Genomic DNA, 25275 nt, shown 5'->3' with positions numbered 1-25275 from the left:
GACCCCTGTCCAAGAGCAGCCTACTGTATGTGTGTGGTATAATAAGCGTTTATTCTAATTTTCAGTGAATGTAACACATGTAGAAGTCCAGTGTTCACTGGTCCCCCTACTACCATTGAAGTTGCTGACTGGACCAACAGAGACAAGAACACCATCAAAGCAACCAGGGCCATCTGGCGATGATGGTCCGTCTGCTGCTGTGGCATCCACATCGGGATACACCGAAAAACCGCCAGGTAGTCCGGACTACACTCCATCAGTTAACTCATCTGAACATGACAAAGATGACGCTTCAAGGTAATTGTCAAGATTGATAGTAGATTAGTCTGGAAAATCAATTGGTGCCATAACTTTCTGGAGAGAGGATCATTATTAATTTTGACACCAACACTGTGGGGCAGTCTGAAATGTGTGGTGGAGGCCATCAGTCTTTACTTCAATTAGCATATACATACTGTATCTGGTAGAGTTGTCACAGCTGTATGTGAACAAGTAATAAAGGCACAAACAAGTAGTTGGATTTAACAGAGTATATTATATCTTCACTTGGCTGGATATCTGCTACTGAATACAAATGGTGAAAGTTGCATCTTATACACTCTTTTACCATGGATTACAAGGGGATGGGACAGGATGTTACTCTGTCCACATGTTTACTTTACTACATAAACAGTAGTTAAGCTACTGAGACAATGACAACACATCCTGCTGAAAATTACATAATCCATAATATTAGGTGCACAAACAGGTGTAGGGTTTTTGTTGTAATCAGTAAAAAATATATTGAAATTGTTCAGGCACAAGTTGACCCATATATCCACACCAATTGAGGTGTACTCAGCTGTCGCCTTAGTTGGGCATCCAAAGACTTGACTGACAACTGTGCCATGCCTATTGACCGAAATGGAGTGATTGGAATGCCTCTATCTAAATGGTATGTTTTTATGAACTATTATTATATTATTCTTCATATCTTTACTATTCTACAGATTATGTATGGGAACTTCTTGACTACTTGCAACAACTTCTGCAGAAGTGGAACTCTGGGAGAGGAGTGTCCTGTTCCTGTCAGAAAAGAGCCCCCACCACTTGCAAGCTTCTATGTTCATCCGAACAATGAGGATGCCATAAAACAACACCGAAGCAGATTGCAAAAGCTTTGCTGAAGTACTGTAGTTGATGGCCTCCCAATTTCTAATTTTGTTTCATTGTAGTGGGGAGCAATCGACTCTGCGAATCGTCTGTTCACATGATGTTTTGGCGCAGCTGCAGAGCAGTGTTAATTAACAGGTCGCTACCAGCCTTTAGGGAAGTTGCTTAAGTTTTACATTAAAGTTTTACTTACATCTGGTTTCCATTGTAACTAACTAAATGATCACATTATATTTAAAAAAAAGTTCCAATGACAAGTATTCCTCTCTAGAGAGCTTAGACTTCATAAATATAAATTTCATGCTAACTTACTATTTGTATGCAACTTTGGTGTTTCAAACATGTTGCCAATTTTTTGTTTTTCTCGAAAAGAATTGACAGAAATTTGCTGTTTGTTCCCCGCATGGGATAAAATGTGATTTTTGTTATCCCATTTATGATCAAGTAACCTTGATATTCCATGAATTGATGAACAATTTCAGATTGATTCTCATTACACTTTTATTAAAATGAAAGCCTAAGCTCTCCAGATCCAATTGACATAGTGGTTTAGGGTACTTTATTTAAACTATTCTTCTAGTTTAACCTAGTATATTTGAGATTTCAATCATCCAGATTTTGTTGGCAGGCTACTAGAAGTGACAGCTTTGCTTACAAGAGAGAATACATACAAAAAATTAACTTGAGTTTTTTATTATTTATTACTGTTATGTACTTCCCAAACTTGAAAATGTAAAATTTCATCCAAGATTGTATTTAATACCATGAACCAGAAAAATGTAAGCTGGAATTCCAAAATGTTCACCATTCAGCCACAAAACAGACAGGACTGAACCCTGTTTCTATAAAACTTTGCAGAAATGATACTATGACTTGGCATAAACAGTCCACATTCTCACAGTCTTGATAATTTAAATCCTTCATACTGTTCAGATGGTCAAGCTTCTCTAATCCTCCTTACTGCATAGGATGGGAGAACAACACAAATCTCCTTCCCTAAAAACTGCTAGCTCATCCGTACAAGTTGTCTATATGCTGTGTGTCTGTATTTCCTGTAAAATAATCATGTGAAAACCAGCTATAAAAGATGAAGACACACAAAAGCTTGGTAGCCATCTGGGGACGTCAATTTTAAAATAAATATCTATATGATTTCCAGAATTTGTTTGGCCCCTAAATCTGCTTCCCCTAAAGTAGCCTAGCTATGCCATTTATACAAACTGATCATTGTATCTCGGGGACTAAAATTTGTAAATGGATCGGGCACAAGCATGGTGGACATATTTTATGTGGCATTTGGTTCCATGGCTCAGTGTTAAGGACTACTATGTCAGTCAGCATGATAAGGGTTAACCTCAAGGGCATTACACCAGTTTTTGGACAAAATGACCTAATCAGAAGCAGGTTATGAACATGGGGCACAAATTTTCTTGATCAAATCTATATCTTAATGTTATTCCTTTCACAACGAAACAAAACTAAACTAAGAATACACCCTCTGTATTGTTACATCTTTCAACAGCAGGTCAGAGCACTGAATAAAGGTAGACAACAAAAATAATGTATTCTATACTTACTCTTGGATCCTATTTTGCTGTGCACGTCCACCATAATGTTGACGGTACATGTAGTAGGCTGTCTGAAGAAACAATGGGTTCAGGCACATAGCTTCAAAACCTGGGTGTAAGGTGATGCATGCAGCACCTTCATCCATCACAGTCCTTACTTATCTATTTCGCTGCAGCATCTACACTCCCTTGCTATAGGCATCACAGCACATTGGCCACAATGACACCTATAAACAATACAAAAGAGTTCAATTAATAAAGAGCCAATTCAATGACTTCATACCGACCTCAATTATTGGGGCATACTGTACTAACATGTCAACATAGAAAAGGGGCACCTCTGAAGGGCAATCTACCGTTGAAGCTCCTTACAAGTAACATCACTAGTAAGGAGGGGGAAGCTTCTTCTTAGAAGTCTTGCCTCTGTTGGGAAAATGCTGCAAAGGAAAATAAAACGGGCCGATGTTGCCTCGTTTCCAACTCTTTCCCACTTCTGAATCCATTCCCTAGATTGAGAAAATCTGGTTATGAAATTAGCTCAAGCGGAAATGACAAAAAGCTGGTGTGAAGTGCCACCTCCTCCCTCCCCCACCCTTTCCCTGATTTGTGGTAACTTCACTAATTTGCCACTACAACTGCTAGGAAATTAATAATAGGCCACCTCTGAATTTGTTGTGCACTCTTCAAATTGGCTCCTTCAATCTACTAACCAAATGAAATATGTCTATGTGACATGTTCCTGGGGCATGTGCTGCCACAACTTTTAAAGAAAATAGTAACTTCCTTAACTTAACTCGACCGCACTTTCATGTTAATTTTGCTGCCCCATCAACAAATTGGCTAGCTAAGAGTATGAGCAAAGTTAGGAAACATTTATCGTTCTAGGCCTAACTAGTGACACAACTATCCTGTATACAGTATAGTACGCTAGGCGTAACGTTACCGTTGTATTCCTTCAAGACGATCAATTTCGACATCGCTGTCCGGCCCCGCTTCCTCTTCGCTGGTCTCCGGTTCGAACATGAAGGGAAAAACTTCCCCACGATCGTCCACCATGTCCTTCATTTCCCTTACTTCTTCGCCGTTGCTATCTAAATACTGTGTGTCAATGCCACCGGCAGCCATTTCGCGGTATGTAAAAGCTATGCTGTGCTGTGTATAAATGCGTACTACAGTGCGTGTATAGAAACTGTATGTGGTAGCAATAAGTAATAACTTTCGACTTGGTAAACAAATGACGTCATTTGTTTTCGGCTTTCCCTGAACGAGTCAATCTAGCCGATTTTTGCGGAGTTTATGTTGCTTGATAGAAAGAAAATGCAAGGAATTTATGAAAAAAGAAGTCAATGGATGTTTTGTTCGATGTCTTATGTATAAATTTGTGATTTTTCATCTTAATCCAAATCTTAACTTTCTTGTAACAGACTGCTGAAAAAGGTAATATTTTCGAGAAGTTTGAGATTTCTACATACCCAATGCACAACGCAGAACATATACAGTTTGCACTCTTCTGCGCTCCCCCCGTGACGTCACTGAGTTTATTACGTAATAGTACTTTTTACCGATTTCTACCCCTTTGGAGACGGAAAAAAATCGCGGTGTTGGGTTTTTGTTAATGTAAGGAGTGTTAAGTTTAATATTATGTAAAGTCATGTCTACGTGTCGCTTGACCTTTAACACAAACAATTAATATAAATGAAATAATAAACTACTGGGTAGAGTGTGTAGGTTAATAAACAAATAAATAATTGCATAACATTAAATTTTGTTTCCAAGTTTCTATTCAGCAAAAGTTCCTGTTCATCTTAGTTTAATTAACTTCAACTTTCAAAATCTTCCCAGGAACGGAAATATAAAACAATAATTTAAGACAGAAAGGGTCAATGAATTGTTTCATGTTTTACGGACTTGGCCAAATATTTTGATTTTGTTTTAAGTTTACATTTAAATGAAAACATAAATAGATGAAGTGATTGATAAACATACCTAAGTTGTAGATACCTCAATAACAAATTGATACCTAAATATAAAATGTATAATAATTAACAGTTCACTAAAAAACAACCCATCTCAACCAAATCTTCCCATCAAAAATTACATAAATTAAATATATTACTTATTTATTTGGAACATATCAATTCCGGCTCAAATAACCCACCCAGCCCCCAACACCGCATCCCCTCTCAAACACAAATTACATTAAATATGTTTTCGTCTACATGCTCCCCACTTTAAAGCACCCCTCCTTACCCCTACCACACCCATCCCTACCTAGTACAACACCCATCGGTCTATTTATCTCTCGCCCCTTGCGCATGCTTTGGCAATAACAACATAGCATTCACGAGGGTAAACCATATCCACGCTCCCCCCCCCCCCCCGCACTAAGACACCCTCCTAATTCCCCGACCAAATATCACTTAACCTTAGCACACCCTTCTTTACCATAACACACCCCTCCCTACACCCCTGATATCCCTATGTCCGTCCATCCATCACCCCTCTTACAAACCTTGAATTCATTCTATAGAAATAACAATGACTGATCTCTGTAATAAACCTAACCCAATAATAACAAAGATAAAGCGAAGATAAAAAATGTTACAAATATAATGATCTATTTTTTTTATAAATTCAAAACTATGATTAAATCATCAACAAAACAATAACACAATATGATCAACATAAACAAATTATTATTTGATTAATATGACATGAAAACAACAACAAAGTTTAATCTTCCTAAATTAATTATAATGTTATTATTTTCAAGCATTTATCCTGTAAACAAACATGATGATATTAATTCTATTTATTATTTTCCTTCCTCCAGATTCCCATACACAAGGTGAATCTAGTCCGGTCCTTTAGTAAGATTGATGAAGATGGGAACATTATCCTCTCCTCTGGTCTCTCTCTACCAATCCTAAAATCAATAGAGATTATGTACATACAGACAAGGAAAAGGAGAGAAATGAATAAACATGAAGTTAATGGAATATTAAACTATGTACAACACTCTCAAAGATTCAAGGAACTAGAGTGAGTATAATTAATAAATATGTAAATAATATTATTAATTAATAAAATAACTTATTAATATTATTAAGTGTAAACAAGAAAGGAATTATTAATATAGTTATATTTGATAATTACTGAAGGGTTTTATTGATATGTTTAGATAACTGTAGAATTAAAACAAAACAATTGAAGAAGAAATTATATAAAAAAATAAACTAAAAGTTAAAGAATATTCATCATGTAAGGAATATGATTAATGAGGGAGTAAAATAGAAACAGAAATACATAAACTTTAACAATAGATTCTTCAACAAAATGATATGTATTTGAATAAAATATAATATATCTTATTGAAACAATAATAAAAATGTAGGATGATATTAGAACAAGATATGAGGAATAAATATGTTCAGTTATCATCATCTTGTAGTATACAAATAGACGTTTTGCCAAAATCTACCTAAAATAAATAAACACAAACTTTGATGAGTTATATTGACAGAAAAATAATAAGGAGATAAACTAGAAAGAAGAAAATAAAGTTTGTTATACTGAAGCTCAATACTTTCCTCTTTATCAGGAGAAAATGTTATTTAATAAGCTTATGAATGAACGGATAATTAATGCGCATTTATGTAAAAGTAAAAGCAAGACAGTATAAATTAAAGATATCGTAATTGGCAGCATCTATTAATATTTCAACCCCCACCCCCATAACCAAACTATGCCAGACCACCTACCCCATTTCGTTAATCTAAGTTTATAACACTTGGGAACTTAACTTGTAAACAACACCCCCGCCCCCAACCCGCCACACTACCCCCACACACTACCCCCCCCCCCCCTCCCACGCACACACGACTACTCAGCAAGGTCTCCTGTCATACTATTATTGTCCGTCTCTTCTGATCAACCTGTCGTCACCTCCTCCCCTCCAACCTTTCACCCCCCCCCCCCCCCACTGCCATGACTGACAACTCTTGATATATGCATATTATTAGCCCACATAACATTACAGTCAATCCCCATACAGTAGAGACCAATACAACAGTCTATATGTAAATAACACTCAAAATCACATATTTTTATTTTCTCTTCTATTCTCAGTGTTTGCAGAATATAATAATAGAAACAAACACAGTACATCTGTTTAAAGAATAATCTTTAGGATTGTAATGTAGATCCTTACTATCATGATACATCGCAGTATTTTCCTGTCCCCTACCAAACAACCCCCCACCAATCCCCACCGACCACCCCCCCCTCAACCTACCACACCATACCAAACCTACAAGGCCAATAACCCTTATCTTTTCTCTATACACTCTACGTTGTGTGTCACCATATTCCCATTTGCAAAAGCTATCCTGTCATATATATTCAATACTGTACACATTTATATCATACATCTGTACGTTATAAATGTCCACTTTTTTCTACTCAGTAGTTGCTTTATCGCAAAAGTCTGTTGAACTTATTTCACCATTTTTTTTGTTCAACACCTGTCGATCAAATACTTGAACAATACAATGAAAGAAGTTGTATTCAACAAAGCAGGCGCGTCCTTTATAAGTACACCTTGAATTTACTGACAAACAAGTACCTGGAGATTGCAATAGATACGTTACGTCTAGACACTGTCTGGTTTTAAATCGTTGGTAGGCCTTCCTGATTGTGATTTTATTCTGTGAACTTTTATTTTCAAGCAGAATTTGTTTATATATTTTGTCTTCCTTTTTTTGAAAATAATTATTAAAGAAGAAAGGATAGAAAGAAAAGATATAATGGTATGAATGAAATTAATAACAAAAACAAACTTCAAAGGGAAACAAGTGTATAGGGAAAATGCAATAATCAATACAGAGCAAGTTGTTATCAATATGTTAAGTATTTGACAGTTATGAATATACATATTTATTTGTTAATGTTTTGCTATGCACTAAATCTTAGTAATTGATGAATTAATAAACTATTTAAGAACTAGGAAAATACCCTGAGAAACTAACTAATCTCATGAGTTACTGACATATAAGTATTAGGATTGAATTATCACCAACAGACATCACATGATGAATGAAGTTGTGGGCTTCATGGATATCACGAAGTGGGGGAGGGGGGTTGTGTTGCGAATTTGGAACAGAAATTATGACAATACAACTCAGTACCGTTGTTAGTATAATACCATGTCCTTTCTAAGCGTCCGTAAGATTTCAGGCCTGGACGGTCTACATCTATGGCATTATTAGAATTACTGGGAAACAACACTACATCACTAGATGATTAAAAAAATCGTGTTAATAGTTTATTCTTAACACATTTGAACATTATGGAATGCGGGGAATTGTCTATACTAGGCTAACTAGTTATTTGTCTAGACTTGGGCCAATAAAGTCTTTGAAAAAAAAATTAACTTTCACGATGGTTTTAGATTGGACAGTTATTTATTTATTTAAGACGGAAATAAATATTTGCATAGTAACTAGCGTAGTCCCTCCAACACAATTTATAGCAACGGACAAAGTCCTTGTAACCAAGATTAGCATAGCAAAAACAAAGAAGAAACATTACTTTATCTTTCATACCTGTTTTAATCTCAATACGTTAATATAACAAGAACACATCTACCGCACCTAACCTTATTCCCTCCAACCAGTACCTACTCCCCACTAGACCATGTACTATATTACTTCATTTACCAACTTCTTTCCTTTACTACTATAGGTTGTTTCCACAGCCCCTCGCCATCTTCCTCTAACCCTACCATGTTCCATTTGTGGTTAACTCCCCCCCCCCCCCTCCTGCTGATGTGTTAACATTTTTTCAACGCCATAATTTATATCGTCTCTTTTCATTACTTATGTATCGGATCTTCGTTACCAAAATGAAGTATATTTCATCATTGCGATTGACCATTATGTTCGTTATTGTATTTGTATTCATCTTTTACAGTACCACCTACATTCCGCCCCACCCCCCACCCCCATGTGCCCTTTAGTGAGAAAAACAATCACGATCACATATATTAATTTCATCCACATACGACTGCCTCACCATACTCTGTAAAGTTTATCCATTGTTAGGAGTCATTGGATATTATTATATTATTGTACAGTGCTCACGCTGTATCTATTCACACACTGTGTACATCTAACATCATACATCTTGTCAATCGCGCGGTAATACGTCACGTGACTAAACGACTGCAGCTCCGGTAACTGGATACGTTAATGATCTGTTGGTCTGAAGGTCATTTTGACAAGTGCTATATCTGTCTCTATTTTATTATCATGTTAGCCATACGATGTTTGGAAGAAAACGATATTAAAGGCCAAATATCGTGATTTTTGGTTGAAGGCGTACAATTAATTCACTGCCCATGCGCGGTTATTGGACTACCAAGCTCGGAAAACCGTTGCCGAAAAGTTTCGATAGCCGATATGCGTACGATATTGTACACACTGTAGTGTATATTCGCTGTGTGTACAACTATATATGGTGTACCCATCTCAGCACCACTAGACTTGTATATGCACTGACAGGCTGCACTGTCTGTTATAGCTATGGTGAGTGTTGGAGCGGGTGCACCTCCTCCTAAAAGACCAAGAGGAAGACCTCCGAGTGGTAATCCTCCAGCGAAACGAGCTTGTAGTCTCGATCGGGCCAAACGTAAGGGCACAAGAGTGTACCTTTTAGATTCTTTTTCTTCTTGGGTACAACAAAAGAAAGAATTTGAAACTTCATCTGGAGATGGTGAAGCTGGAAAGAAGTCGTCGCATGCGGAGTTTGCAAACCACCTACTGAAACATCACAGCGACAGACTGTGTCGTTTATGTAAAAGGTAAGATTTCTTGATTCACACATTACCAAATGATTAGGCAAGTACATTACTGCAAATTTAAATAAAAAAGTAAGCAGTTGTCCCATGAATGATTGGGAGTACATCACAGTAAAGAAAGGTTTGGGTTTGGCCTAGCTTCTGTGACTATAGGTTAGGGCCCATAGGCTTACCTAGCTTTATGATGGATTATAGGCTATACTAGGCCCCAAACAACTGCGAAGCTATATATGCTAAGTGTGAATATGTATTCAAGAACCTGCAGGCAAGATGTGTATCTAGGTGATTGTTGTGATATAAATTTTCAGGGAATAAATCCTTGTCTATTCAAATGTTTAAATTGAATTACACTTGAATTGATACACGGAACCGCGAATATGTTCAGATACAGCTCGAATGAGCATAATTCATCTGGATGTATACTCGAAAGTAAACCTGTACTGTACTTGAAGAACCAAATTTGAAGGTCTAGGCAAATACTAAGAGACACAGTAGTGCTGGGTATACTGTACATTATGAATAGCGGCTACACCAAGCCGAGGTAAAATGCTTTAATGAGTAGGCCTATTCATTATTGGTTGCAGTTTTACCAATTCCACCCTGCACTACCAGAACAATCACAAAATATTTAATCCAATTAACGCACAACTTCTCACTCAGTACTGTTATAAAAAATAAAACAAAAACAAAATTACCAAGTTTAGCAAAGACATTCAAATTTAGAGAAAAATGGGAAAAATAAAGGTAAGAGCTAGATGTCCATCATCACTAAATCCAAACCCTAAACACTAATCTAGGCCCATATTCCAAAGAGAACCTAATTACAATGCTTATTATTTTACTCTGAACATGATAGAATCGTCGCAATACCTATTCTGTGACATATGTAGACTGAGAACACTGTGTGGGTGGTAAATGGGTTATAATTATTTTGTGATTTTAGAGGATGTGTATGATTCTGTTTTAAGATTGTCCATCATTGATTAATTATTAATATCGGCATTGTGAGCTCGCTACCTAAATTTCCAGACAAATATTGCAATTATTGGACTTTCACAGTTTTACACACAATGTACTAAATAGAGTTAATTAATCCTTGGCAAACAGGAATTTTAACAATGGTGCAGCCACATTTTAAGTCTTCTTTGAGCTGCAATCTAGTCTGCAAATACTCAATAAAGTAGATTAATATTTCAATATGGCTATACACACAAATTATCCTACAAAGATTTGAAAATTCTTTAGAACTTTAAAAAACTAGTTACACATCAACAATTTTGTTTGTGAATGCCTATAGCTGGCTACTTTAGATTAAAGCTGTTGTACATGCAGCTATTGCAGTATGTATTACAGCCTATATTCGTATAAGTAGCTCGTTTTTCTTTACCTTCGCATGATCTAACCATGCTTTGAACTAGCTGTGAATCATCTTGTGAAATCATTATACTTCATCTGTTCTTTAGATCATACCAAATTTCAGTGGAGACTCAAACAAACAAAGATGATACATTACCAGATACAAGCACAATTGGATCTGCAGGTAGTTACATTTTGGATAATAGTCATGTTGAATATATGTGATGCACGTAATGAGACTTGCAATATATTTGGTCTCCAACAAGTTTGGCAGTTTCAATGTATAAACTATTGAGGGAAAAGTAATTGCATGTACAACTCCATGCTCAAATGTACCCTTATGGATACTAATACCAAATAATTTCTCTAAAATACGACCAGTGCTCCATTGAGGAAGAACTAAAAGTAAAATACAATCATCCTGCTCCTGCTCAACATGAAAACATTTACATAAAATATAATTGATCAGTTACAACTTTAATGCCAATTTTCCAGGTGTATGATTTGTACTACGTGGAAGCGTGTATTGCCGGCAGACCAATTCTATTACTAATGTTGCATTTTCAGAAGTCTCTGTTAAGTGTATTGTATATACTACAGATACAAATGTATTCACAAAGTATATGTATATGAATTACATAAGCTTATATTGGAATTTTTGAAAACTGGAGCAATAGTATGTATGTTGGTGCATGCATGCATGAGCAAAATGATCGAATGACAGAATAATTAAGGTAACAGTCAACAGTATCCTATACGTTCAAGGTCAAACAAACTACTTGTGTAAGGTTTTTTATCCCAGTAGTATGTATTTGTATGATCACTGGTTTTGCTAACATTCTTTCTTTTTCAAGAGCCCTTTGGGGTCCTTAAGTGTTTCTCTTTTTCTACTGTGCAGCAATTGTTGTGTTATTTCTCTAAGAACAAATGACCAATTAGTTATAAGTGAATTAGTTTTCTTGAACTGTCTATACAGGGAATGATGATAGGAAGAGAATGTCTTCAACCCCACATACATCAACAGCCAGAAGACAACTTGTGGAAGACTACATGCCATCTCCCTATTGTGCAACATCTTGCTGGACCTTCAAATCAACATGAAGACATCATGGAAGGGTGTACTGAAGAGTAAGTTAGTCTCTGGTCTACACTGTCTAGCCTGTATCATATATCCTTATAAGTAAAGTCAAACCATGTGAGAAAATGAATACTTAGTTTAGAGTACATGGAGCCCTTAGAACTTGATTTAAAAAATGTCTAAACTTTCAAAAATCTTTCAAATTGCTTGACTTACTGTTTAGCTCTGTAAGAATTAAGTTCTACAGGAAGTCATGGATGTTGACAATTTTAAATCTTAGTCTAAGAATCTGTTACAGTTTTGCAGCACCAATGTTCTAGCTAGTAGGATAGGAATCAAAGATGGAATCCCTTCCTCTTGTACAGTACTTCATGTGGGATGAGGGATGAACTAATTGTTGTCCACTCTCTAACCAGAAGATTGCCCCACTTGACCAAACTGAAAAGTGAAAACCTCAAGTACTCTATACAGTAGGATAATTTTTCCATAAATTTGTATTCTTTATTTTGCATATCAGACCTAAGTTACCTAGAAATAGAAGATGCTTTGGACAGTTACAGGGGTGATGATGCAACTTTTGGAAAGAGGTATGTTAAGAAAGCATATCATAAGTTGACTCGCGTGTTATCTATTAGCATGCTTTGTTAAATATTAATCCAGTAGCCATAAAAATATTATGCCATCTTGTTCTCTAACAATACTTAAAATAAAAATAAAAATAAAATATATGCAACTTCACTGTAAAAAATATCTGAGAGAAGACAATTCAAGTTTAATTCAATGACGAGTTTAATGTGCAGCTACCCCCACCCCCCCCCCCCCAATATTGTATACTGAAGAAAAGGACAGTAAAACAACCATATCAACAAGGTCAATTGTTTAGTAAAAACAATATTGTGATAGGGATAAACATACAACTTGTGCAGAGTAGTTGTTGCAGTTTTCAGCTTCTTTCATTTCTGCACTTTATCTCAACCACAGGAAGGGTAGCAAGGGTAGCATAAAAATTTGGAGAACCCACACTGGGATTAGTTACAGCTGACTGATTCTTTACAATTAGTTTACTGTAATGAGTATCTTACACCAATCAAGCTATTAACCACAAATCACTATTCTCAGGATGAAGTAATTCCTTCCTGTTGATCGAACCCACAATAGACTTGAAACTCTTAACACCTAGCTGTGTGTAAACATGGTAAAATAGGTCTGAAGCTGGTATTACATGAGAAAATAAATACTTGGCAATTAAATGTATCTTCCTGAGAAAGACTGTATGGGAAATCATCTCATAACAGTGGTGAAAAGTAAACAAGAGGACAATAGCACAGAGTTGTATATCTTATTGCCAGCGAACACTGATTTCAATTGAACAAATATATCATTGACTGCACAATCTGATAATCAGTGCACTTGGTCTGATGGGTGGGGGGGGGACTTCTCCCCCACAATACATTTTTGCCCCCTAAAATAAAATGGATTGGGGAGCATATGAAGTATTTCGAGACTGAAATTTGTAAGGTTGTTGAGTATTAATGCACATGTATATCTTTGTCATTCATCACTGATATAAAGACAAATGTCTGTGCCCTACCAGTTCCCCCATCCCCCCCTCACTCCTTCAAGTGGAAAATCATTGCTACATATACAACTGCTGGCATTGTGTTCTTTGAAGTTAACATGTCATACTATGCATTTTTTTGGAACCAAATTGTGACCAAAACATGCTTGTAATAGAAATCAGACCATACAGCTTAAAAACCATTTTTGAGATTAATGAGAGAATTGATAGAATGTTTATTGTTTTTCACTATGGTTATTGGTTCCTTCCAACAAACTCTTATATTTCCACAGACCAAATGACGAAGAAACAGCAGAGTCAGAGGTTTTCCATTTCGATACCGGGTCATGTGACCAAATGCTGGAAGACGAGTCAGTTGATCCACATTCAGGAGAAGCCTCGTCTGATGAAATTGACGATGCATAGTGCATTGTATCTCTTAGAGAGATAACAAAATTATTGCAAAATGTTTATGGTACAAATTGTTCAAAATGCAGTGACAAACTTTTTTACAGCACCAATTCCATAGGTACTGCAGTTATTTTTAAGTGGAGCTGTAGTAATGGCCATGTAGGTGTGTGGCATTCACAGCCACGCTTTTCAAATATGTTTTCAGGTAACATTCAGTTCCCTTCAGCTGTTGTTTTATCTGGAAATAATTTTTCAAAGATGGCTCTCTTTTTCAAATTTTGTAAAATTCATTTTGTTAGTTCCACTACTTTTTTCGAGTCCAAAGACTTTATGTTTCACCGTCTGTAAAAGACGAATGGCGGACTCACCAGAGCAGTTTATTTGAATCTCTGAAGGAGCAGCAATTGTGGTGGGAGAACAGGTGATGGGAGAACATATTCTCCAGGGCATTGTGCCCAATATTGTACTCACAGTTTCATGGACACCAGTGGTTCAAAAATCTGCATGTAGATGTTGTTGATGTTCGTGAAACCGGGGGTAAGAGCACAAACATGAAAGACTAGCATTTGAAAGAGGGCTAGATTACTTAATGGCAAATGTTAATGTTACTGAGGTTGTAACAGATGCCCATGTCCAGACGACAGCACTCATCAAAAATTGTGAGAAATATGAAAATGTAGAGCACAGCATTTATGTATGGCATGGTGCCAAAAAATGTGTTAAGAGGGTCATTGCACTTTCTCAAATGAAGGGTAATGAAGACCGACGTTTATGGATACCAGCCATTCGTAATCATTTCTGGCATTGCTCAAGGGAATGTTCTGGTGATGTGTTAAAACTGAAGGCATTGTGGTGGTCAATGCTACATCATATAGTCAATGAGCATGACTGGGTTCTCTCCATAGATGGATCCATTGGTAAGTGCCAGCATGGGGAACTAGATCCATCGGAGTGGCATAAACCATGGCTCAAGAAAGATTCTCCACCTGCTCTCAGAAAAGCCATGACAAACAAACGATTCTTGAATATGTTACCATATTACAAGAACTTTAAGCATACTGGTAATCTTGAATCGTTTCATAACCATATGTTGATGTATGCTAGTAAACGATGTTCATATTCATTTGAAGGCTATGTAGCGAGAATGCTGTTGTCTGCTATTGACCACAATTATCATTCTGACAGAGAATATGCAGCTCCTAAGGATGTAGTGTCAGGTTACCGGCAGAAATATAGTAAGAGGACAAGAAATTGGGCACCTGAACGGTTGAAGGTAGCCAAGGATTATGGTTACATCCCCCAACTCATGAGAAGACTATTTTCCAAGAGAGCCACAACACCAGGACATCTTTCACAACATGTCTCTTTAGCATCAAATAATCCGCTCCTTCTGCAGTCAAATATAGCGAATGTTCCAAAGCCCAGTATTACTCAATTACTTCAGGAGCACAAGTCACGGTTTGAAAAAAATTAAACAACTATTGTCAGTGTCTTTCCCCCATCATTGTGTAAGCTGCATATTCTCTGTACGATATATTGTTTTGTAATAACCATTCATTGTGATTCTCTAATGCACTCATTCATGGTTTACATGGAATTAATATATTCTACATGGGTTGAACATAATTGCAGTACTTGTGTATTGTAAACCTACTGTAGAAGTCAATAACACTGGCATATGGGTAATGTATTTTATTTGTGCATTGTATATTCCACCTGAAGTAATTTTTAAAGGAGCTTTTAGAATGACTGTCATCATGTTAAATATTTTGATATTTGAGCCAAACTAAAAACATCTTTCTATAGCCTTCTTGTCCTTGGAATTTTCATTCAAAATTGTCAATATAATTTGTGATAAACTTCTGCCTGATTGTTTGGCATCACTTCAATATCCCATTATGGTTTGAACTGTATTTTTTTCTTTTGATTTAAACATTGAATTTGGAAAATGTTTTCTTACTTTTTGTCTTAGCAACAGCAACTTTCTTGACTGAAATCACATTGTCTATGCTGTTTCTATGTCACACCTTGTGGAGTCATCTGTGGGCAAACTTTTTGTTCTATATTTGTATCATTTCGAAAATTTGAGGCCCAGTCTGGCTTAATCTAGAGGCTAAATATTTAAATTAGCACAACATTTGTTCTAACTATCACCAGGCTGACATTAGTTGAAATTAGAATGAACACAACATTAGTCAAACTGGAGGTCAATGTTAGAACCCAGCTCTGGGCTTATGTTATGTTCCATGGGCTCACACAAGCCCAGTCAAATGTAGATGAGGCTATATATTTTTTAGTATGAATAGGCCTTTTAAAATATCCTAACCTTTGTATCCAGAGCTATGGCAGTGTAACGTAGTATTGATGAGTCATTCATGATCGTTTTGTTTTATAACATTGTAGCAATGCTTCACGTCACAGTTGTTGCAGAGTAATACAGATTCATAAATGTATGTAATAGTTAAACATCTGTCTCGAGTTATCATTCTTCATTATTGACTCTTGTAGCTATCCCTCAGATAATGCTAGAAAGATCTGAGATTTTGCTATTTAATAGAGGGGGTTGTAGTTGGTTGGGTAGTTTTTGCGAGGGATTTAAAATGACATTGTTGATGCCAATGCACCACCCTAAGTTCCCCCTGCCCCCCCCCCCCACTTTGAGAATATGATTAACTATGACAAAGCTTTTGTGGTAAGGATTGGCACCCAAAAGCATCGGTCTATATATTTAGTGTCCTCTGAGGTATAATAGGTGAATGTACAAGTATATCATGAACCTGCTGGGCCAATCCATGACTAGCTCACTCTTCAACTTTTCCCAGCAATCCTGCCTCCCTCTTTTGTGGTTAGGAACTAGTACTTTTTCAAGGTTTGACATGAATGGGACTATATGGATCGCTGGGATTTAATGTCCATGATAATTTAGAGGAAAGCCTGATGCCTATAATATAATTGCTGTGAGATATAGGGGGCTTAGAGTGGAAAGTGGGGCAGCTGTAGGCAAGGGAATTTAGTGTAGTCCTAACAAGGCAAACCTTCCTAAGTCCTCAAAATTTAGTAGGAATTAGTACTTTCCCAGTTTTTTGCAGGAAAGGTTGCGACCTAACAGTATGGATGACTGAGTGTTAGTATCCTCCCTGATAAATAGAGAAAAACATAAGGCCTACAACGTAATTGTTTTGGACAGACATGGGTACAACTTTCTATATAGATTTATTTTTCATTAGCCTAGATTAACAAATGTAAAAACATGCAAATAAAAAAGATGGAAAGAAGAAAATCTGCTATATTGCATTTTCTCTCCACTGAAAATTTGTTAACTTAAATGGATGAAAATTTGTTCAGTTAAACATGAGGGCGATTTCTCACAAACTACATTTGAAAAAGGTGACTGCTTTTTACTCAAGAGTTCAGTAAATTTTAGCTTAGATGATAACAGTTAAAATCGTTACTATTAACACACAATCATCATGAAAGGAATAATCAATATATAAACCTATGTGTTGATAAATATGGAGCTGGTTATCACAGCTGACCAAGTTGTTGATGAATTTATAGGTTAACCTCTTGTTATTCTCTAAGCAGCTTCATACAATATCATGAGGATGATAGAGGCACATAATCTTTACATCACAGAATAAGGATAATTGCATATACAGGCAAATCAGCATGCATAGTTGCATTTTCAAATAGGTGCAATGTAAAAGAAAAGGAAAAAGATGAACACCACTGACAGGAATCTGCTCACAATTTGTCACCAACACAAAATACCTATGCTATACCTATGCTAGCAATTGCTTCATAGTATGAACAAGACACTTATATGATTTTTTTTAAAGAGATTTCCTATTACGAGAATAGCCTGATGTATGACTTTAAATGTGACAGATACAAATATTTGAAATACATAACATACGTATTTTACAAGATATTCAAAGATTGAACTCAATGAAGAAACAAAAAAAGAGGTGACTATTAAATTGCCAATTCAACAATTCATCCAAATAAAGACTTTTAGATTGAACAATTTTGACTTATTACATTAGATGTATAACAATTTTAGGACCATCTGCTCACCAGGGCAATCTACATTAACATTCATCCTGCTACATTACCATGTTTACCTCACATGAGGTTTGGCCTTTAAAAGTAGCGTTACCTTTTACGAAGGAGACAACACACAACTACAATATCATGAACTTGGAGGTTTGAAGCTATATGTTACCAGCAGGAAATGAAAATACTATATAACTGGAATATGAGTCCCATGTATGCATATCAAGGCATAATATGAAAATGCAAACTTGATTTCATTTCAAGCAAGAATAGTGCAATACATATTGTTTATCTCATAGTTTTAAGTAGATATGAGGTGTTTATGATTATATAATGATGGTAATGATGATAAGTTCAATTTAGGGGTTTAACTGCATATATCTCTAAGTTAAATCAACAAGTAGAGATTATGTGAACTAGCAAAATGAAATATTTTGCATCCTGGCAACAATCCACTTGTTTAATCTTGGAGGTTCTCTCCTGCAATAAAACCCTTATACTCCCCATCTGCTGATGAGAATCTCTGCCTTATTTTAATAACACAACAAGCAGGGATGACCAGTCTGTTGCCACGGCCAAGACGTCCAAACTTCCAGTAAATGTAGTTCCTATATGAGTAGTGACGATAGTTTCAATTTGACCTATTTTCTTCGTTGGCCAGTTCATCCTCACGCACTTGCATGAATGCTTGAGATTATGTAATGCAATCACCAATCCTGCTACAACAACACTTGTTTTCAATGATCGTTGGCATTGGACTACATTTAGTACACTTGCACCACAATGGAATCTCTGTAGGCTGGTTCTCTCTTGTCGTTTGTGGTGGAGTGAAATCACTCAAGGCTTCTGGCTGTCTTCGAACAAGCTCAGTTGCTACATCTTCCAACCTCTCTCTAGACAAGCCTTTCACGTACCTCTGTTGGTAAAAAAACATTCAACTTCAATATCACCAGCTAGTGCAATTCACCACAAAGTACACATCACAGAATTTGGATAATATATTGCAAACAATTGGGTCATGTAGGAACCAGACGGGAATAATGACAAGAGATACATATTGGTTAATGCAAGCAAAGAAATAAAGAGTAAGGGGATCTTATAGGATAGTGAAGAAAAATGTTTTGTGTTCATTTTTTGTTTGTAGCTATTTGAAGATTTATGAATCTTGGCCCGATCTATGCTGCTGCTGCAAATAGTACTGTATGTTTCAGTGTGTATTCAAGTACGATACATCTTTACAACCCTGCACTTTTGTCCAATTTGCATACCAAGTTGCTATGTCATACTGGATAAATTACTCCTTTAAAGACAATATGATTTTGACCAGCAGATCAGGCTTGTTCTATAACTTTGTTCAGAAGACTGTAAATGTGATTCTTACTTGCGAGTACAGTGTGTGAATGTTTAATGTATTTTAATAAATATAATTTCTTACCTGAATATTCGCCTCATGGGAAATGGAGCCTGCACTTTCATCAATGGCTTCTTCAACTGACCCTTAAACTTCTTCAGTCCTTCCTTCATCAGATGAGCTTTCCTCACTTGATGCTGAACTTTCCTGAAATAAAGACACCAAAAAAATAAACGTAAACCATTTAAAATAGAAAGAAAAACATGGTAATGCATCTGTACGTGTACGTGTCAAAATGCAATACAACAGTATTAGGGATATCTGAATAACATATCATTACACTACTGATGACTGCAAATAAACCTCATTTAACCCTGTAGTGTGATTGGATCAACAAATGTGTAAGCTGTTCAAGGTTAGCAGCTGTTACAAAGTTATAGCCTAATCAGTACATACTGTTATGTTACATGTATATAACCTAGGCATATGAAGTATACTTCACCGACTAAAATCATTGACATACTGTCATTTTGCTATGGTCGGCACTCTACTGCAATGTTACAAATTCAACAAAATTGCCAGCTAGTTGTGGTCCAAGCACTTAGGTAGGCATATTTAAAACACAGTTACGTCAGTCGACAGCCTAATATGAAATTTGGATTGGAAATGGTATGATGTTTTTATGCTAACATCACTGGTGTGTGAAAAGGTTGCCCGTAATTTTCATAATGTCAAAGACTACGGGGTAGCTTAGCCTAGCCAGTACAACTCAAACTCAATTTCCACAGGCTATGAATCCGTTGGTCACCGTGCATTACTTTTAGCCTATAGGCTTCCCTAATTACCAGTACCGATGGCTGAATGAATTGTTTCATATAAAGCTAAAATTTTAACTCTTAATAGACCTTGCTTTAGTACAAAATTGCAGGGAATTCTGTAGAGACTTTAAGCGTTTGTCAATCAATGCACAAACAGTTTAATAAGACCTACCTCAGGTGCTTTGTTGCGACACGGTCTTTTTTTCGTGCCACATTTGCAATGATAATTGCCAAACGAACCAAACGATTTACACGGGCATCCAACTCCGGCTCGCCTGGTAGGTTTACCCCGTTGACAAGTGCCACGGCAGTTGCAAGACATCGGCTCCGATTCTATTCGAGCATCCAAGAAACTGGAATCTTTGGATGACATAATGCAACGTTTACACCGTCCTCTTGTGAAAAATAATGTTTCTGTTGTACCCTAAGTGATGGTTGAATTCGAACTGATCGTTGTGCTGCATATGCGATCGTTATGTGCTGTCCTACATATGTACATGTATACATGATACAGTGTACTGTACAGTGTTTCACCAACGGTTTTCCGGTAACGATACGGTTATAGCAGGCATTACGCGATATTTACGATAAATGGTAATGTCAGGTGCAAATCATGTTGAATAAAGAGAAAGTTCTTTTAAAGTTTGAAATCAAATGTTTAGTTAAAAAGATATTCTTTTTTTTTTTGGCGTGGTATAAATATTACTTTAACAATTTTAACAGGAAAATCATGAGAAATGAACAATGTATGTTTTAGTAAATTTTACCTATGACCCATGTGAAAGGAAATCCATTTCCGTTAGCAACTCTTTCAACCAATCGAAACATTGAAAATAAAATTACTTTGTCGTGTGAGAGACGAGATCTGGCCTTTAATTAAACATCTTATACGATTTCATTAGGCCTTCTATTATATCGAAACGGATCTTAATACATTGGGGGAATATGGCTCAGTTGGCGGATTTTTATATTCTGCCAGGGAAGAATATAGGACCACATTCGTTTATAAAAATATTTCCTTTGCACCTGTAAGTTAACATAATATGAACATTGTGTGTAAATGAGAAATCCAAATAACAGAGACAAACGCGTTTAACAACAAGTTACGATTGGCCTATTAAGAACGCCACACTAAATAAAATGATTCTGTAAAATGACTTTGTAGGGGAATAAGGGATTTTACGTTACTTTATTAGTTCTGCTTTATTCATTGGTTTCAGGTATTTGAAGATATAAAAGCTCACTAGGTCATTCTGATGGAAGCTGTAGTGTACATATGTTGAAGGGAAGCCATTTGGGGAATTCAGATGTAAATTTATTGTTAGGTTGTGTTATTATTATTATTATTATTTGTTAACATGTCAAAAGGAAACCGAGAGGTCAAATGATCTGATTGGGTGGACCGTATAGCGGACTGAGGATCCCCCCCCCCCAGTCCGTCTCTTAAAAAAAGCCCTGTATATATATATATATATATATATATATATTCACTGTACATCACTAGGGGTTAGGGTTAGACTTAATATATTTATGAACCGTTGTTTCACATTAGAGTACTACACTGTTCACGCAGTTAAGATGTTAGGAGCTCTCTACGTTTATTGTTATTATATTCAAACTTGTGGAAACTAAAACAAACACACGGTCATCGCATCCGCGATCGTGCATATATACGCGATGAGAGGCTAAAATAAACCTTTGTTGTTTTTCTTTCTGTACGTCATTCCTATACGTGCCTAGAATATTGAGGTTGTACATTACTAATGAAATCACAAGAAATTATGTTAAGATTTTGCTAAAATCTAACTGAAATAGCGCATATCACATGTATTATGTACAGGCATCCACATTATCATAGGTATAATTTCATTTTGGAAGTGGAAACTTTCAGCGGGAAGGAGGGTGGGGGGGGGGGCTAGTTGCGGCCCTGTTTTTATTTAATGGAATTGTTGAAAATAAGACGGCACTTCCAGTAACTGATAAACAAACATCAAGACAGAGCTAATCTTTGCATCATGTACTGTTTTAACATTTCCCCGCGCCAGGTAAAGTTGAATAAAATGTCTAAATTATAAACGGACGGGATTAGCTTTTTGAACCGCAATAGCACGTTTCCGAATCAGAGCACTCAAGGAAAACGAGGAATGACTGGTAGTTAAGGGGTGGGGGAGGGGGGTAGGTAGAGACGATGTGAAAACAATGAAGCATAGCATATACTATTATGTAAATATGTAAATTAATTGCTGGATCACTTTATGAAGTTATATGAAATATGTTTACGATTGAGGGCGCTGTGTTGTAACCTTTGCATTCGTGATGGCAAGGACGCTTGTGTGTGTGTTTGTGTCGCCCAGCTTGTAAACACAATATCTCAATAAGGGAAGGTCGGACTGATTGCATATTTGGTGTGTAGAATTACCAGATTAATTAGAAGAAGCCTATTGTTTGTTGGTAGAGTTCAAAGGTCATTTGGGGTCACCAGTGGTGAAGTTGCGAAAACAATATAAACACAATATCTCAAGAAGAGAAGCTTGGGCAAACCTTATACTTAATGTTTAGAATTGCCATATTAATTATAAGAAGCCTTTTTGTTTTTGGTGGAAGTCAAATGTCATTTAAGGTCATTGTGAAAACCTTGTAAACACGATATCTCAAGAAGAGAAGCTTGGGCAGACCTCATAATTTGTGTGTAGAATAACAACATTAATAATAAGAAGCCTATTGTTTTTGGTGGAGGTCAGAGGTCATTTGGGGTCATCAAGGTCAAATTGCCAAAACCTTGTTAACACAATATCTCAAGAAGCGAAGCTTGGGCAGACCTCATATTTAGTGTGTAGAAGTACCACATTGAGTACAAGAAGCCGGGATATTGCAAGAGGGGGGTGGGAACCTTGGACAGATCTGGGCGGGAAAGAAAAGGGGGGTGGGGGTTGGTCGAGTTGAAAAGAATGAAATAGAGTCGTACTTCAACTTGTATATTCACTGCTGCCCCACTGAAATAATTTATCATCAGTTTCCGATTCAGGGCTCGACCTAGGGCTAGAACCTGTTTTGAGACTTCTTTATTTTGAGTTAAACCTTTCACTTTTAAGGAAATGCTTCCATCAATACGCTTTAGTTGTTTTCAAACCTTTCCGTTCCCGGTGTGTTCCTGATCGTTCCTAAAAGTGACTGACTGTTTGCATGGGTTACCCGGGTACCCGCGCGACGCGATCCTACCCGGTTCCTAATTTATTACCCGAATCCTACGCAAAGTGTGATTTTAAAGGCGATATCGCTCGTAGACTTTTTTTTGAGGGCGCTGGCATTTTCGAGGTTTCAGCGAGGTTTACTGGGACCCCGAAAACTCACGTGACCTCGGTGGCAAATTTCGATCAGTGAATAGCACAGGCAAGCGTATGCGTAACAAGCCCGTACCCATGCACACATAATGTTATAACACAGCATTTCAGATTATTGTACTGTTTACCGCAAATTTTTTACCGGATTTTCGTACGCGATAGTTTGTTGTTTGTGTGCCTTTTGAGTAAAGAATACTGTACGATTTTCGTACAAATACATTCGATTAGACTAGAGTATAGTGACAATCATGGAAAAGGGATCAGGGCAAGGAGAATCGGGCGAAAGAAAACGACCTTATCCTGGAACGAGCGTAGGTTCAAGTGGAGGGAAGCCATTGTTGCATGGACCTGACAAAAACAGCAGTGCAAAGGAACAACAGCTACGAAGAGATGCCACGAAGATCTATCTTCTACGTTCCTACGTAAACTGGCAAATGGAGAAAGATCTCTACAAACATGTCCACGATTTGACTTCTGTTAGCAACGCAGATTTCGCAGAACATTTGCTTCAGGATCACACAAAAAGGTAATGATTTGCTAAGCTAGGCTAAAACTGTATAGGGTAATACTAGTCTATAGTAGTACTACAGGGTACTGTCCTAGGTAACTGTCAGTATTGTGAAGTACAGAAAACTGCAAAGTTCGGACACCCCTAAGAAATACACGATTTCACTATGATAACCTACAAGCGAAAGCCAATATCACTAAAAACTAGGAAGCTACAGTTATTTCCTCTCCAAAATGACCCGTGCGCAAGTATGTACGTACATATCTGTCAATAAAATGAAGATAGTTTTTGGGGTATTTTAAGGCTTAGGTGTTCGAACTTCGCAGTGTCTATGCTATTGTATTTGTAACATACATGATTTGATGAGCCTAGGCTTTGTAACTAGGCCTATCATTCATTATTTTTCCAATGGACCTAGCGTATGCTAACCCTATCATACTTATCCTAGCACAAAATAGCAGTAAGTTGTATTACTAAGTCATCATCATCACTGTTTGTGAATGCTTGTCATGAGGATACTGTATAGGCCGTGGCTATTCTTACGACTAGTCGTAAGAATTATTTATAAACTATTCTTACGACAAAGGCAAATTCAAGTGCAGTAAATAAATAAAGCAACTGCGCATGTAGTAGGGGTAACCCTAAACATAACCCTAAACCTCAATCCTAACCCTAACCGGAAGTTATTGTTACTCCTCGTCGTAAAATTAGTACTCCTAATCATAAAAATAGCAACTGCCCATGCGTAGTCGGAAATTATTCTTACGACTAGTTGTAAGAATAGCCACTTTGTACTGTATACAGTTAAATATTAAAATGTCCTTCCTAAAGAAGACTGACAGGGACTGGGGTCTTTAGTTTCACTCCTCATATTTATGCCATGGAAAGCTGGGCCTTCTCATCACCAAAAAGTAAACTGTTTTTTTGCCTCAACAAATTGATGGAAATATATTTTCTAACCACTAGGCCTAGGTGATCTGTTCATCCCCACCCCCTCCAGGTTCTAAATTGTTATCAGCTGTCCATGTGTGAGGAATAATTCTTGTGAATGAGCATTTGAAAGAAAAGCCTCACCTATGCCCAGTCATAATTAACTAGGCATATAACATAGGACTAAGGCCTATAGTATTAGTAATAAGTATCTGAATTTAGTGTTCATAGTAACTGTATTCCCTAATTTTGTAATATACACCAGTGAGGAAGGCCTACTGTGCTGTACAAG

The 25275-nt window shown here is 36.7% G+C and overlaps 2 protein-coding genes and 1 long non-coding RNA gene across 5 annotated transcripts in view; 2 read left to right on the top strand and 1 right to left on the bottom strand.

The window, feature by feature from the left end:
- The window catches only part of LOC139982655 (uncharacterized), an 81139-nt gene that overhangs the window by 45142 nt on the left and 10722 nt on the right, over window positions 1-25275 (top strand). The window contains exon 20 of the mRNA XM_071995665.1: window positions 5554-5762. Within this exon, the coding sequence (XP_071851766.1) occupies window positions 5554-5762 (209 nt within the window). The remainder of the gene's footprint in view (window positions 1-5553; window positions 5763-25275) is intronic.
- LOC139983435 (uncharacterized) lies at window positions 9104-14093 on the top strand. 3 transcript variants are annotated; one of them, XM_071996982.1, is made up of 5 exons: window positions 9104-9579; window positions 11040-11116; window positions 11909-12060; window positions 12528-12597; window positions 13862-14093. In XM_071996982.1, exons 3-5 carry the CDS (start codon window positions 12030-12032, stop codon window positions 13992-13994), a joined length of 234 nt encoding a protein of 77 aa, XP_071853083.1. In that variant the 5' UTR covers window positions 9104-9579; window positions 11040-11116; window positions 11909-12029; the 3' UTR covers window positions 13995-14093. The 3 variants fall into 2 exon arrangements, 2 of the variants coding, with proteins under 2 accessions (XP_071853083.1, XP_071853082.1); XM_071996981.1 differs by lacking the exon at window positions 13862-14093 and having other exon boundaries at window positions 11909-12681.
- Window positions 18739-21074, bottom strand: LOC139983467 (uncharacterized). Its single transcript, XR_011798698.1, has 3 exons — window positions 20377-21074; window positions 19471-19593; window positions 18739-18951 (listed from the first exon to the last, which is right to left on the bottom strand). It is a non-coding gene; the product is annotated as an uncharacterized lncRNA (long non-coding RNA).

This window comes from Apostichopus japonicus, chromosome 16, assembly GCF_037975245.1.
Source record: "Apostichopus japonicus isolate 1M-3 chromosome 16, ASM3797524v1, whole genome shotgun sequence".
NCBI classification, from domain to species: Eukaryota; Metazoa; Echinodermata; class Holothuroidea; order Aspidochirotida; family Stichopodidae; genus Apostichopus; species Apostichopus japonicus.
The sequence above is the reverse complement of the archived record's forward strand: the minus strand, read 5'-3'. Positions and strand labels throughout refer to the sequence as shown.

Coding starts and splice junctions, on each gene's coding strand:
- LOC139983435 (XM_071996981.1), top strand. CDS start 9,302: ATGGTGAGTGTTGGAGCGGGTGCACCTCCTCCTAAAAGACCAAGAGGA. Junction 9,580..11,039: donor CTGTGTCGTTTATGTAAAAG/GTAAGATTTCTT, acceptor TCTGTTCTTTAG/ATCATACCAAATTTCAGTGG. Junction 11,117..11,908: donor AAGCACAATTGGATCTGCAG/GTAGTTACATTT, acceptor CTGTCTATACAG/GGAATGATGATAGGAAGAGA.